Genomic DNA, 13476 nt, shown 5'->3' on the forward strand with positions numbered 1-13476 from the left:
ACAGTAATTTTTTTTAGCTTTATTGAGGTATAATTGACAAATTTAAATTGTTTATATTTAAGGTGTACAACTTGATGTTTTGATATACATATACATTGTGAAATGACTGCCATAATCAAGCTAATTAACATATCCATCACCTCACCTATACGATCTACTCTCTTACCAGATTTCAAGTATACAGTGCAGTAGTGTTAACTATAGTCACCATGCTGTACATTAGATCTCCAGAACTTACTTATCTTGCCTAACTGAATTCTATATGCTTTGACCAACATTCCCCCATTTCCCCCATTTCCCAACCCTGGCAACCACCATTCTCTGTGCTTCTGTGAGTTTGACTATTTTAGATTCCACATGTAAATGAGATCATGCAGTGTTTGACCTTCTATGTCTAGCTTATTTCACTTTGTATAATGCCCTCCAGGTCCACACATGTTACTGCATTTCCTTTTTTGTGGTGGAATAATATTCATTCATATATATATATATATATATATATATATATATATATATATATATATATGTGTGTTTCACATTTTCTTTATCCATTCATCCACTGACAAACACTTAGGTTGTTTCTGTATCTTGGCTGTTGTGAATAATGCTGCAGTAAATATAGGAATACATCTATCTCTTCAAGATACTGATTTCATTTCCTTTGAATGTATACCCAGAAGTGGGATTGCTGGATCATATGATAATTCTATTATTTTTAATTAATTTTTTTATTGGAGTATAGTTGCTTTACAATGTTGTGTTAGTTTCTACTGTACAGCAAAATGAATTAGCTATACATATACATATATCCCCTGATATTTCCCCTGATAATTCTTTTTTTTTTTTTTGGATCTTATTATTATTATTATTTTTAATTAATTTATTTATATTTATTTTTGGCTGTGTTGGGTCTTTGTTTCTGTGCGAGGGCTTTCTCCAGTTGCAGCAAGCGGGGGCCACTCTTCATCGCGGTGCGCGGGCCTTTCACTGTTGCGGCCTCTCTTGTTGCAGAGCACAGGCTCCAAACGCACAGGCTCAGTAATTGTGGCTCACGGGCCTAGTTGCTCCACGGCATGCGGGATCCCCCCAGACCAGGGCTCGAACCCGTGTCCCCTGCACCGGCAGGCAGATTCTCAACCACTGCACCACCAGGGAAGCCCAATAATTCTATTTTTAATTTTTAAGGACCCTTCACAGTATTTTCTATACTGGCTTTACCAATTTATATTTCCACCAGCAGTGTACAAAGGTTTCCTTTCCTCCACAGTCTTGCTGACATTTATCTTTTGTCTTTTTGATAATAGCCATTCTAAGAGGTGTGAGGTGATACCTCATTGTGGTGATTTGCATTTCCCTGATGATTAGCAATGTTGAGTATCTTTTCATATATCTGTTGGCCTTTGGTATATATTCACTTGAGAAATGTCTATTCAAGTCCTTTGCCCATTTTTTAGTTAGATTATTTGGATTTTTTGCTATTGAGTTGTTCAAGTTCCTTATATATTTTGGATATTAACCCCTTATCACATAATATGGTTTGCAAGTGTTTTCTTCCATTCCATAGGTTGCTTTTCACTCTGCTGATTGTTTCCTTTGCAGTGCAGAAGCTTCTTAGTTTGATGCAATCACACTTGTCTATTTTTGCTTTTGTTGCCTGTGCTTTTGATATCATATACAAGAAATCATTTCCCAGACCAATGTCAAGAAGCTTTTTTTCTGTTTTCTTCTAATAGTTTTAGTGTTTCAGGTCCTGTGTTTAAGTCTTTAATCCATTTTGAGTTGATTTTTTTTTCTTATGGTGTGAGGTAATTACAGATCCAATTTCATTCTTCTGCATTGGATGACCAGTTTTGCCAGCACCACTCTCCTTTCTCCATTGTGTGTTCTTGGCACCCTTGTCAAAAATCAGTTGAGTGTACATAGGTGGATTTATTTCTGGGCTCTCTGTTCTGTTCCATTGGTCTGTATTTGTTTGTATGCCAATACCATACCGTTTTGATTACTGTGGCTTTGTAATACATTTTGAAATCAGGAAATGTGATGCCACCAGCTTTGTTCTTCCTCAAAATAGCTTTGGCTATTCAGGGTCTTTTGTGGTTACATGTGAATTTTAGGATTGTTTTTTCTATTTCTGTAAAGAATGCCATTGGGATTTTTGTAGGGATTGCATTGAATCTGTAGATCACTTTTGGAAGTACAGACATTTTAAGAATATTAATTCTTCCAATCTATTAACAGAGGATATCTTTCCATTGTGTCTTCATTAATTTTCATCAATGTTTTATAATTTTCAGTTTACAAGTTTTTTACCTCTTTGGTTAAGTTTATTCCTCAGTAGTTTATTCTTTTTGTTGTTATTGTGAATGAGATTGTTTCCTTAATTTCCTTTTTGGGCAGTTCATTGTTTGTGTCTAGAAAATACCCTGATTTTTTTTAATGTTGATTTTTGTATCCTACAGCTTCACTGAATCCATTTATTAGTTCTAATCTTTTTTGTTGTTGTTGAGTCTTTAGGGTTTTCTACATATATGATCATGTCACGTGCAGATAAAAATAATTTTACTTCTTTTTTCTAATTTGGATGCCTTTTATTTCTTTTTCTTATCTAACTGCTCTGGCTAGGATTTCCAGTACAATGTTGAATAGAAGTGGTGAGACTGAACTTTCTGACCTTGTACTAGAACTTAGAGGAAAAGCTTTCAGTTTTTCCCCATTGATTATGGTATTAGCTGTGGGCTTTTCATATATGGTCCTTACTGTGTTCAGGTAAGCTCCTGCTACACCTCTTTTGTTGAGCGTCTTTATCATAAATGGATGTTGAATTTTGTCAAATGCTTTTTCTGCACCTATTGAGATGGTCATGTGGTTTTTATCTTTCATTCTGTTACTGTGGTATATATATCACATTGATTTTGCATATGTTTATCCTTTTAATATTTTGTTAAATTCGGTTTGCTAGTATTTTACTGAGGATTTTTGCATCTATCTTTATCAGGGATATTGGCCTGTAGTTTTATTTTCTTGTGGTGTTTTTGTCTGGCTTTGGTATCAGGATGATGCTGCTTATAAAATGAGTTTCAAAGTGTTCCCCCTTTTCTGTTTTTTTGGAAAAGTTTAAGAAGGATTGGTATTCTTCTTTGAGTATTTGGTAGAATTCACCCATGAAGCTAGCTGGTCCTGGGCTTTTTTTTGTAGAGAGGTTTTTGATTACTGCCTCAATCTCCTTATTTTTTATTGGTCTGTTCAGGTTTTCTTTTTCTTGATTGTTTTGATAAGTTGTGTATTTCTAGGAATTTATTGATTTCTTCTGGGTCATCCAATATGTTGGCATGTAATTGTTCATAATAGCCCCTGATGGTACTTTTTATTTCTGAAGCATCTGTTGTAATATCTCCACGTTCATTTCTGGTTTTATTTGAGTCTTCTCTCTTTTTTCAAATTTATCTAGTCAAGGGTTTGTTGATTTTGTTTACTTTTTATATAGGCAACTCTTATGTTCACTGATTTTTTTCTATTGTTTTTCTATTTGATTTATGTCCTCTGTAATCTTTATTATTTCCTTCACTCTTCTTACTTTGTGCTTAGTTTCTTCTTTTTCAGGTTTTGAGGTATAAAGTTAGGTTTATTTGAGATCTTTCTTTTTTAATGGAAGTGTTTATTGCTGTAGACTTAGTATGCTTTTGCTACAATCCATAAGTTTTGGTATGTTGTGGTTTTGTTTTTATTTGTCTTGAGATATTTTTTTAATTCCCTTTTGATTTACTCTTTGAACCAATGGTTGTTCAGGGGTATGTTGTTTACTTTCCACATATTTATGAATTTCCCCATCTTCTTACTGTTATTCGTATCTAGTTTCATTCCATTGTGGCTGGAAAAGATACTTGGAGTGATTTAGATCTAGTTAAATCTGTTGACTTCTTTTGACCTAACTTGTGATTGATCCTGAAGAATGTTCTGTGGGCACTTGAGAAAAACGTGTATTCTTCTGCTGATAGATAGAAAGTTCTGTATATATCTGTTAAGTCCATTGGTTCCATAGTGTTGTCCAGTTCTGTTTCCTTACTGATTTTCTGTCTGGATGATCTATGCATTATAGTGAGTGAGATTTTGAAGTCTTCTGGCAGGAGAAGGTCTTTACCTGCCAAAACCAGTCTGTAAAGACTGGAAGAGGTGTCTTCTCTTTCAAACACACAGACACCATGCAAGACTACACGGATCACGAAGAGTCAGGTAAACATGATATCACCAAAGGAAATTAATAAATCTAGTACCAACTGAGGTGCAGGCCTGCCTTCTCAAAGCAGCCCTCCTTAGTTTTTGGGCTCCGTCAGAGTGTCACAGCCTCCTACCTGGAACCCAAGGTTCCCACAAAGCCACTTTTGTTTGTGGATGTCTGTCAAATAGTTGTTTCTGTAAGAGGATGAGGGCTAGGAACCTCTTACTCTGTCTTGCTTCATACAGTAATTTTAAATGAGGAGAACAGGACTCTGGGATTCCTGGAGCACCTACCATGATGAGAATAACATTTGAATTTTACAGATTCCTTTATTTGGGAATGATCAGTCTTAGGCTATATCAATTAGGATTTGGTTAAGCCGCATATAACAAAACCCCAAATAAGCATTTTAAATAATAAGGTGTAAGTTTGGAGGGAGACAGGGCTGCATGATTATTGGCACCCATTTTTCTTCTGTCTCTGTGCACTATCATCACATTGCTTTTCCTCAAGGTAAACTTATGGTCCAAGATGGCTATTGACACTCTAACTGTTGTCATTACAGTTTTCTAGGTAGAGGAAGGAAGAAAAGAGGAAAGGTAAAAGGACATATCTTAACTATATTTCTTTTCTTGTGCCTTTCTAGAAGTTACACCCAGTAACTTCCATTTATATCATTGGCTTGTACTCAATCCCATGGCTACCCCAAGCTGCAAGGAAGAATGGGAAAATGCAGTCTTTTAACTGGACACATTGCCATTCTGAATAAAAGCAGGTTTCTCTTTGTTTTGGTTTTTTTTAGATTTTTTTTTTTTTTAATGTGGACGATTTTTTTTTTTTTTTTAGTCTTTACTGAATTTGCTACAGTATTGCTTCTGTCTTATGCTTTGGTTTTTTTGGCCATGAGGCATGTGGGATCCTAGCTCCCTGACCAGGGATCGAACCCATACCCCCTGCACTGAAAGGCAAAGTCTTAACCACTGGACTGCCAGGGAAGTCCCAGGTTTCTGTTTTTAGAGAAGAGATGAGACTGGATATTGGATAAGCAACTGGCAATCTCTATCACATATGCACCTGGCCAATACATTGACTAGTTTAGCTAACTAGTTAAGCTGGTGGGTAACCAGCCTACTGGTGAGTACCATTATGGACAGAGGTCAGAGGCCTAAAGCCTTTTCTAGAGACTAAGAGTTCTAGGTGGAGATTGCTAGTAAATTGGTGGATATATTAATCCAGTGACTAAAGTAGAAGACTTTAAATTTATATATTCTCAGTGTATACATAGTAGTTAAGGCCATAAAAGTAAAAAGAAAAGAAAGCTAGAGATAGAGACATCAACATTTTAAGTGGTGGACATCAGCATTTTTAGGTGACAGAAGAAGCTGAGAAGAACTAGTCACAGAAGTAGAAAGGGACTAGAGTATTTCAAGAATAAGAGGAGTCAACTACAATAATAAAAAAGAACTCATTGGATTTGGCAGTTAATTGTTCACTGGTGAGCAGTTTCAGGGGAGTGGTGGAAGATAGAAGCCTGATTGAGGGCATGGAAAATTAACTGAGAGGTGAGGAAATGGAAGGAAAATGTCTACACTGTAGACAGGTCTTCAAATTCCAGTTCCAAACAAGTCACTGACTTTCCCCTTTTCTTTTATCTATAAAATGGAGCTAATAGTACCTTCCTCATAAAGTTGTTTTGAGGTCTCAATGAGCTAATACATGTAAAGTATTTACAACAATGCCTGTTGTATAATAAGCACTCGATAAATGCTGTCATTGTTGTCGTCATCATCTTCAAAGAGCTTGGATCTGAAGGGAAAGAGAGTGGTAGTAAGTAGATGGGAACATAGGGTTATAGAAGCCTACTCTTTTCCCTTAAGATTTAACCTTATATCCTTTAGGAAAACTTATTCTTAACCTCTATTCTATACTATGATATCAATTATCTACCTGTATTTGTAATGGTAAAGTTTTTTAATCTCTTGTTTCTTCCCAAGTCTACCAGACTTAATGTTGCCTTCCTCCACTCTCTAGCCAAACTAGATCAATGTTTCTGTAAATACTCCTTTCCTACTTATGTGTTTTTAAAGAGAAATACCCACATATGAAGTTTGCTTGATTTCTCTTATTTTTATTACTCAGGCCAAAGCTGCCCTCCATTTGTGATAGCATATACCATTTGGTATGTAAAGGCTGCTACATTATAAGGGCATTTTAAACTAGGTACAAATCTAAAGATGTATTTCTGTAATTAATATTGCTGAGGAATTGTTTCACAAATTAATGAAAAGTAGCAGAATATAAAGCGAAGTTTTAGGGTTTTGCACTGAGCATTAATGGATATTTTTATACTTATGACATAATTTCTAGAATAATTGGCTGAAAAACATTTTAAGATACCATTTAATTTTCATGTATTAGCCAATAAAGAAGGTTCTTGGGGTTTTTTTTTAAAGCAGTTAGAAAAAAGTGGCTTGCAATGTTATATACTTTTGTTCCCATTTTCAGATTATTCAATACTAGACAACTTTTTAAATTTGCTTTTTATTTTAACCAAGTTATAAATACACATAGTCTATTTTTTTGTTTGGCTTTTTTTTTGGCCACATCGTGCGGCATTCAGGACCTTAGTTCCCCAACCAGGGATCGAACCCATGCCCCCTGCACTGGGAACATGGAGTCTTAACCACTGGATCTCCAGGAAAGTCTCTAAACGTATATAGTTTAGAGTCTAAGTTCTACAAGGTATATTGTGGAAAATTGCAGTCCCCAACCACTTCCCTATTTTTCACGTGGCCTGACAGGGAAAGAGCAGGAGGAAAATACACCAACTTCTCTCTCCCCCTGCGCTCCATCTTTGCGTTGTTTGTCCCTTTAGCACATGCAGAGGCAGAGGGCCGGGGAGCCTGGTTGATATAGTCCGTAAAAGCCAGCCTCCTGGGCCACAGCAAAGGGTAGAGTGGATCTGGAATGACAAACAGAATATCAAGCCCAGTAGTTTTGATTTCCATGAGTACTTTTTAGTTTCCTGTATGTTCCTTTTTTAAAATGTAACAGCATCCTATTCCTGTATGGTAGATGTACTTTCTTTCTCTCTGAGAATCTTTTCTTCTTCCAGCATAGACTTTGTTTGCTTCAAGTTGCTTTTTGCTATTTTTTAATCTCTGTCTTTCACATTAAGAGACTCTAAGTGTCTGCTCATTTACTACGAAGCACTAAAAGTTGATTAGCTTTGTGCATATGGCGGGTGCTCATTGATTCAGATTTTCACTGTAGATTGTTTTGTTGGGAACCCTCAACATCCGTCTCATTTTCTTTGGGGCTGCTTGGCTTCCCCAGGGAATATTCTTTCCACATCTTGAAGAATATGCCCTGGCTCCAGCATTCTGAGGAGGCAGGTTAAGGGAGAAGATGGGAGGCTTCAGCATTCAGTGAGTCATCTTTCATCCACCTCCCCCCAATATGGTCATGCTCTCATTCCATTTTCAATACCTTGCCCTCAAGTCAGGTGTTTCAGAGATCCCTTTGTTTTACCTTGTCAGGAGAATGATCTCAGTCTTCTGCAGAAGTCACAGGATCTGAGGTTCTGTTTCTAAAACAGTTTTCGATCAATCCTTCTGCCTTTTGTGCTTCCTTCATTCTACTTCAAGATCAATTTTAGATTCCTTCTCATGGCTTTCATTATTACCAGCTTAAGGTTCAGCTTTCTTCAGTTTGCTTAATCAGTTATCACTTGTCTGTCCCTGTCCACTTTTTTTTGTCTCCTGTCTGGTTCTCTTTGTCCTTGGTGATGGTGACTTCAAATTTTTTTTTTTTTTTAATTTACAAGATTTTGGGGAGGGAGCAGAGGCTAATACAGGTACCCAAACTGCCATCCTTAACCAGAAGTTTTAATGTAATTTTATCAGAAAAGTAAAATAACAGGTTTTTTTTTAATCTTATCTCTGATTCTTGATCATTATATCGGTGGTCTCAGTAACAGGAACAACAAAGTGCCTTGAAGCTCAGCATACTCTTGAAGGGTCCAGGAGTATTGGGACATTGTTATATCTGCATACCTTTTTTGGGAAGCTCCAGAGGCCATGGCTGATGCCTTGACCAAGTCTTGAGGCCAAGAGATGTTGAGAGGGAAGCAACAATAAAAAAAAATACTGGTTTTATTTTTTCTTGCTTGTTATTTTCATTATTATTCAATAATTTTTTTTAATTCACTATTTTTGAGTATACAGGTTAGCTACTGCTCATCTTACTGTGGATGCCTTAGGTTGCCTGACAAACACCTTCAGATCTGTCCTTTGCCAAACAACTCTCAATCTGCCTGTGTTGTGACCATACCGATAAATTGCACCCCTGCTGGATTTATAGGGAAACTCCCCTAAGAACACATATACGTTCTCGTCATATCGTAATTCATTAAAACACCTAAAGCTTCCTAATGAAAAAAAAAAAGCTAAAGTTATGACAGTTAAACCTATGATAAACCACACACCCTCCTCTCTGTTTGCATGTCTGTTTAAGTGTATATAAGTAAATGTACATGCACGTACCACACACAAACACATACTTGGTTTTTAAATTATATTTGTTTTTGCACTTCTTGTTCTTGGATTTCTGTGCATTGATGGAGAAATCCATAAAACCAAATTGATTTGTCCCAACACAAACTCATTTTATTCACTGAGGCAGCTACTAAATTGACTCCCTGTCACATTCACTGTCTTCAGCCTTTATCTAAACTTACAACTCGCCAATCAGCTACTATCATCCTGTAGAAGTAACCTCATTTATTACTTTCCTAAGAAAATGGAAACTAACCTGGGCTCTCTTGCCTGTCCTTTTTGCTTTCTCCGGCTTTGTCTTTATTTTTGCCCACTGTCTTTCTTTTCTTCTGATGTTAGAGGAATAATTATCCTTCCTTTCTAAGGGAATGGTAGAGGGAACAGCATGTACAGAGGCCTGGAAACTTGAAAGAGCAGAGTTGTTGGAAAAAATAGACAAGTGGACTTTTGAGTTAAATGAGCCTAGTTTAAATGCTAGTTATGCTACTTCCTACCTAAATGACCTAGAGTTATCTTCTCTCCTTGTGCTTCAGCTTCCTTACCTGTAAACTGAGGATAATGCCGGTTACCTCCTAGGCTTGTTGTGAGATTAAATAGCATGTGGTAAACTGTCCATAAATGGTAGCTGCTGTTGCTCTTATGGCTAGAATAGGAGTGAAACTGTGACAGTAGTTCATTTTAGAATAAGTATTGTTTATATTTCTGTCTCTTACACTAACTAAACTATAAGCCCTATAAGGTTAGAAACACTGTCATTCTGATCTTCGTATTTTAATCACCTAGCACATAATCATCACATCTAATACAAACAAATGTGTAGTGTGTGTTGAATGAATGAATGTGGATAATAAAACTTTCTAAAGATTTTCAGATCACATTGTTAGGAATTTGTTTTCTTCAAGTTTCACTGTTTCCAAATATTGGTTTTTAATATGTCATGTTTGCATTATAGACTTGAGTGAAAGAGTGTGTGTGCTTTTTATTTTTTAACGTGTCATCAATACTAGTTAATTAACTGGTTCTTTTCTTTTTTCCCTCAGGGAGGTGGTGCAAGCAAACTGTGTTCACTGGAGAAAGAAGTTCTCATTTATGTGCAAAATGAGTGCAAGTGCCGCCACAGGCATCCTAGACCCTTGTATCTACAGAGTATCTGTGAGGAAGGTATAAAAACAGCCTAGTATTTCTCCCCTTTCAGAAACCATGATAAGTTCCATAGTCACTGACTCACTTTATTTAGCTGTACTTTATTGTTAGAACTGTTATATGTAATTTCACTTCACACTTGCAGCATAATTTAAATTACTGTGACAAATATGATGAGGAATCTGAAGTTATAAATTAAAATATTATTCAAGAACCTTCATCTCATTATCACTAAACATATAATTATTTGTATTAGTTTGGGGGCTGTAAATGTCTCTATCCTGCCATTCATTAAGTTTCTCTTCTTTATTAGGCACCAGTTTTAGGGACTTTACATATTTTGTGTCTAATAACAACCCTGAAGATATGTGTTATTTTTTCCATTTTCAGGAAAACCAAGGCTCAGAGAGGTTGTTACTTGCCCAAATTCACTTAGCTAATAACTGACAAAGTAGGAACTCAAGCACAAATCTTTCTGATTCTAAGTCCATGTTTTCCTTTTTATATAGTTCCTTTTCCACTTATTAAGTGGAAGCATATTACCAATAATCTAAAAAAATTGCAATCTCAGATTGTTTCAACTTAATATATATCATATATATATATCCTACCTCTTTTGGGTGAAAAAGAGAAATCCATTAGGAAGCCACTACTGGTGAATTAAACTACTGGCTTTAAAATGTAAACTTCATGTTTTACATTTTATATACATTTTTTAAATTACCAAAGTAATAACATATACATGTTCAGAAATTAAATAGAGAACTATTTAGAATGAAAAGCAAGAGTCCCTTGCCTCATTCTTTTCCACTCCAGTTTTGCATCCTTCTGTATCGGATAAAAAGTTGTATTTTTAGCTTTTTTATTCTGTTTTTTGAGTGAACTGATAGCACTATGATGTATATAATTATATTTTAATTTCTCTTATACTGCTTAATTTACTCAGTTAAAATATATCACAAGCACATACATACGTTTTATAGGTTTTAAGCCTTTAATGAAAATAGACCTCTAAAATAGTCATTTGGAGCAGCAATAGTTGAATGGAGGCTTCAAGGGAAGGATGGTGCTGTCAAAGTGTGTATGGCATCATACTGACCTGGGTTTGAATCCCAGATATATCATCTATTAACTGTGAAACCTTAGGCAGTTCTCCTGACTTAAAAATCAGTTTTCCTCATCCAAATAAGGGTATAATAACTTCCTCATTGAGTTATTAGGATTAACCAAGATATAAGTAAATCATTCTGCCTTCTTCCCTTGCTACCTTAATTCCTGCTGTGACTCTTACATTGAAACTTTTTCTTTTTTTCTTTTTTTTTTAATTGTAGTAAAATTGCTTTACAATCTTGTGTTAGTTTCTGCTGTACAATGAAGTGCATCAGCTATATGTATACATATATCCCCTCCCTCTTGGACCTCCCTCCCACCCCCACCATCCCACCCATCTAGGTCATCACAGAGCAGCGAGCTGAGCTTCCTGTGCTATACAGCAGGTTCCCACTAGCTGTCTGTTTTACACATGGTAGTGTATTTATGTCAAACCTAATCTCCCAATTCGTCCCACCCTCCCCTTCCCCCCGTGTCCACATGTCCGTTCTCTACGTCTACGTCTCTATTCCTGCCCTACAAATAGGTTCATCTGTAACATTTTTCTAGATTCCACATACATGTGTTAATACACGATATTTGTTTTTCTCTTTCTGTCTTACTTCACTCTGTATGACAGACTCTAGGTCCATCCACATCTCTACAAATGACCCAGTTTCATTCCTTTTTATGGCTGAATAATATTCCATTGTATATATGTACCGCATCTTCTTTATCTGTTCATCTATTGTTGGACATTTGGGTTGTTTCCATGTCCTGGCTGTTGTAAATAGTGCTGCAATGAACATTGGGGTACATGTGTCCTTTTGAATTATGCTTTTCTCAGGGTATATGCCCAGTAGTGGGATTGCTGGGTCATATGGTAGTTCTATCTTTAGTTTTTTAGAAACTTTTTCTAAATGGAGTTTAAATCATGATTTTTGAAAGATGATCTGTCTTTGAATTTTAAGAAAAGGAAAATATGTAACCAATTTATAGTAGAGGATAACTCAGAATTCCTTTTTTTTAACTTTTTTTTTTTTTGCTACTTAAGGTAGGGTTTATTCAACTGAAATAAACCAGTTCTTCAGACTATAATGGTTTGGTGTATTAGTTAAGGCATATATGATAAGCTGCTAAAACAGAGACCCAAATATACAATAACTTAAACAAAATAGAAGTGTATGTCTCTCTAGCATAATAGCCAAGGGATCCAGGGCTGGTAGAGCAGCTCTGCCATCTTCACTCTATGGTGCCCATTTTTAGATCCAAGGAAGTTGCTCTAGTCTTGTTACCTCTCCACCAGTGAGAAAGAAGAAAAAGCCACATGAGAACAAATGTATTCCTTTTTAGTGCGTGACTCAAAAGTGGTGCTCATGGCTTTTGCTCATGTCCTACTGGTTAGAACTTAGTTATGTGATCGTGCCAAACTGGAAGAAAAGCTGTGAATGTAGTCTCTAACTGAGTGGCTGTCAGATTCCAACACTAAAGAAGGAGAGAAGAGATATTGGTGAACCACTAGCATTCTCTTACCATGCTTGGTAAATGGAAATATTTACCGAACTTACTCTACCTATCCTATCTAATTATTATGTAAAAGTGAGAACCCATAAAGAAAATTTAGTAAAGTCAACTGTATAAATATTTTCTGCATTGCAAAAAATACCTTAATATATAATATTTAACCAAATATCTGGGCACCCCATGACCCAGTCAAGTTGACATATAAAATTAACTGTCACAGACCTGAAAGTTAAAAAGCCCTTTGTTAGATTGCTAGGGCTGCTGTAACAAAGCACCACAACCTGGGTGGCTTAACACAATTTATTGTCTTACAGTTCTGGAGGCCAGAAGTCCAAAATCAAGGTGTCAGCAGAGCCATGCTCCCTCTGAAGACAAGGCTTTCCTTGACTTGTAGCTGTCTAACTCCAGTGCATGTCTATGTCCAGATTTCCCATTTTTTATTAAGACACCAGTCATATTGGATTAGGACTTCATTTTAACTTGATTACCTATGTAAAGACTCCTCTGTTTCCAAGTAGGGTCATATTCTGAGGTTCTGTGGGTTAAGATGTCAACATATTTTTGCGGGGAGCACAATTCACTCCATAACAGGCACTAAGATTATAATAAACCTGGGGATTTATACTTCTGAAATTAATGGACTGGCTTGTTACAGGCCACCCTTCCCTCTGAGAACAACCAGAAAAGCTAGACAAAATATTAAAAACAGCTGCTTGAAGGCATCAGAAGCTGCTTCAGTAAGGATTTAAGAGGCTTAGAATCATAGACCAGGGAAGCTTAAAGAGATGAGCCTGACATTTGGCATTGCTTTTACCCTCAAAGCATTTGCTCATTTGTAAGCAGTAGCTAAGGAGCTGAGCCAAAAGCAGTGATGGAGAGGCTAAGAAGCTGAGCTGAGATTCTGACAATTTTACAGGACTAAGGGTACAAAAATGGAGTCCAGGGCCC

General features: G+C 36.3%; 1 protein-coding gene across 3 annotated transcripts in view; it reads left to right on the forward strand.

Moving 5' to 3' along the window:
- EEIG2 (EEIG family member 2) overlaps nt 1–13476 on the forward strand; it is a 108087-nt gene that overhangs the window by 27709 nt on the left and 66902 nt on the right. For all 3 annotated transcript variants that reach the window (XM_057528333.1, XM_057528340.1, XM_007169492.2), the window contains exon 2: nt 9813–9933. In XM_057528333.1, the coding sequence (XP_057384316.1) occupies nt 9813–9933 (121 nt within the window). The remainder of the gene's footprint in view (nt 1–9812; nt 9934–13476) is intronic.

This window comes from Balaenoptera acutorostrata, chromosome 1 (assembly GCF_949987535.1).
Source record: "Balaenoptera acutorostrata chromosome 1, mBalAcu1.1, whole genome shotgun sequence".
NCBI classification, from domain to species: domain Eukaryota; kingdom Metazoa; phylum Chordata; class Mammalia; order Artiodactyla; family Balaenopteridae; genus Balaenoptera; species Balaenoptera acutorostrata.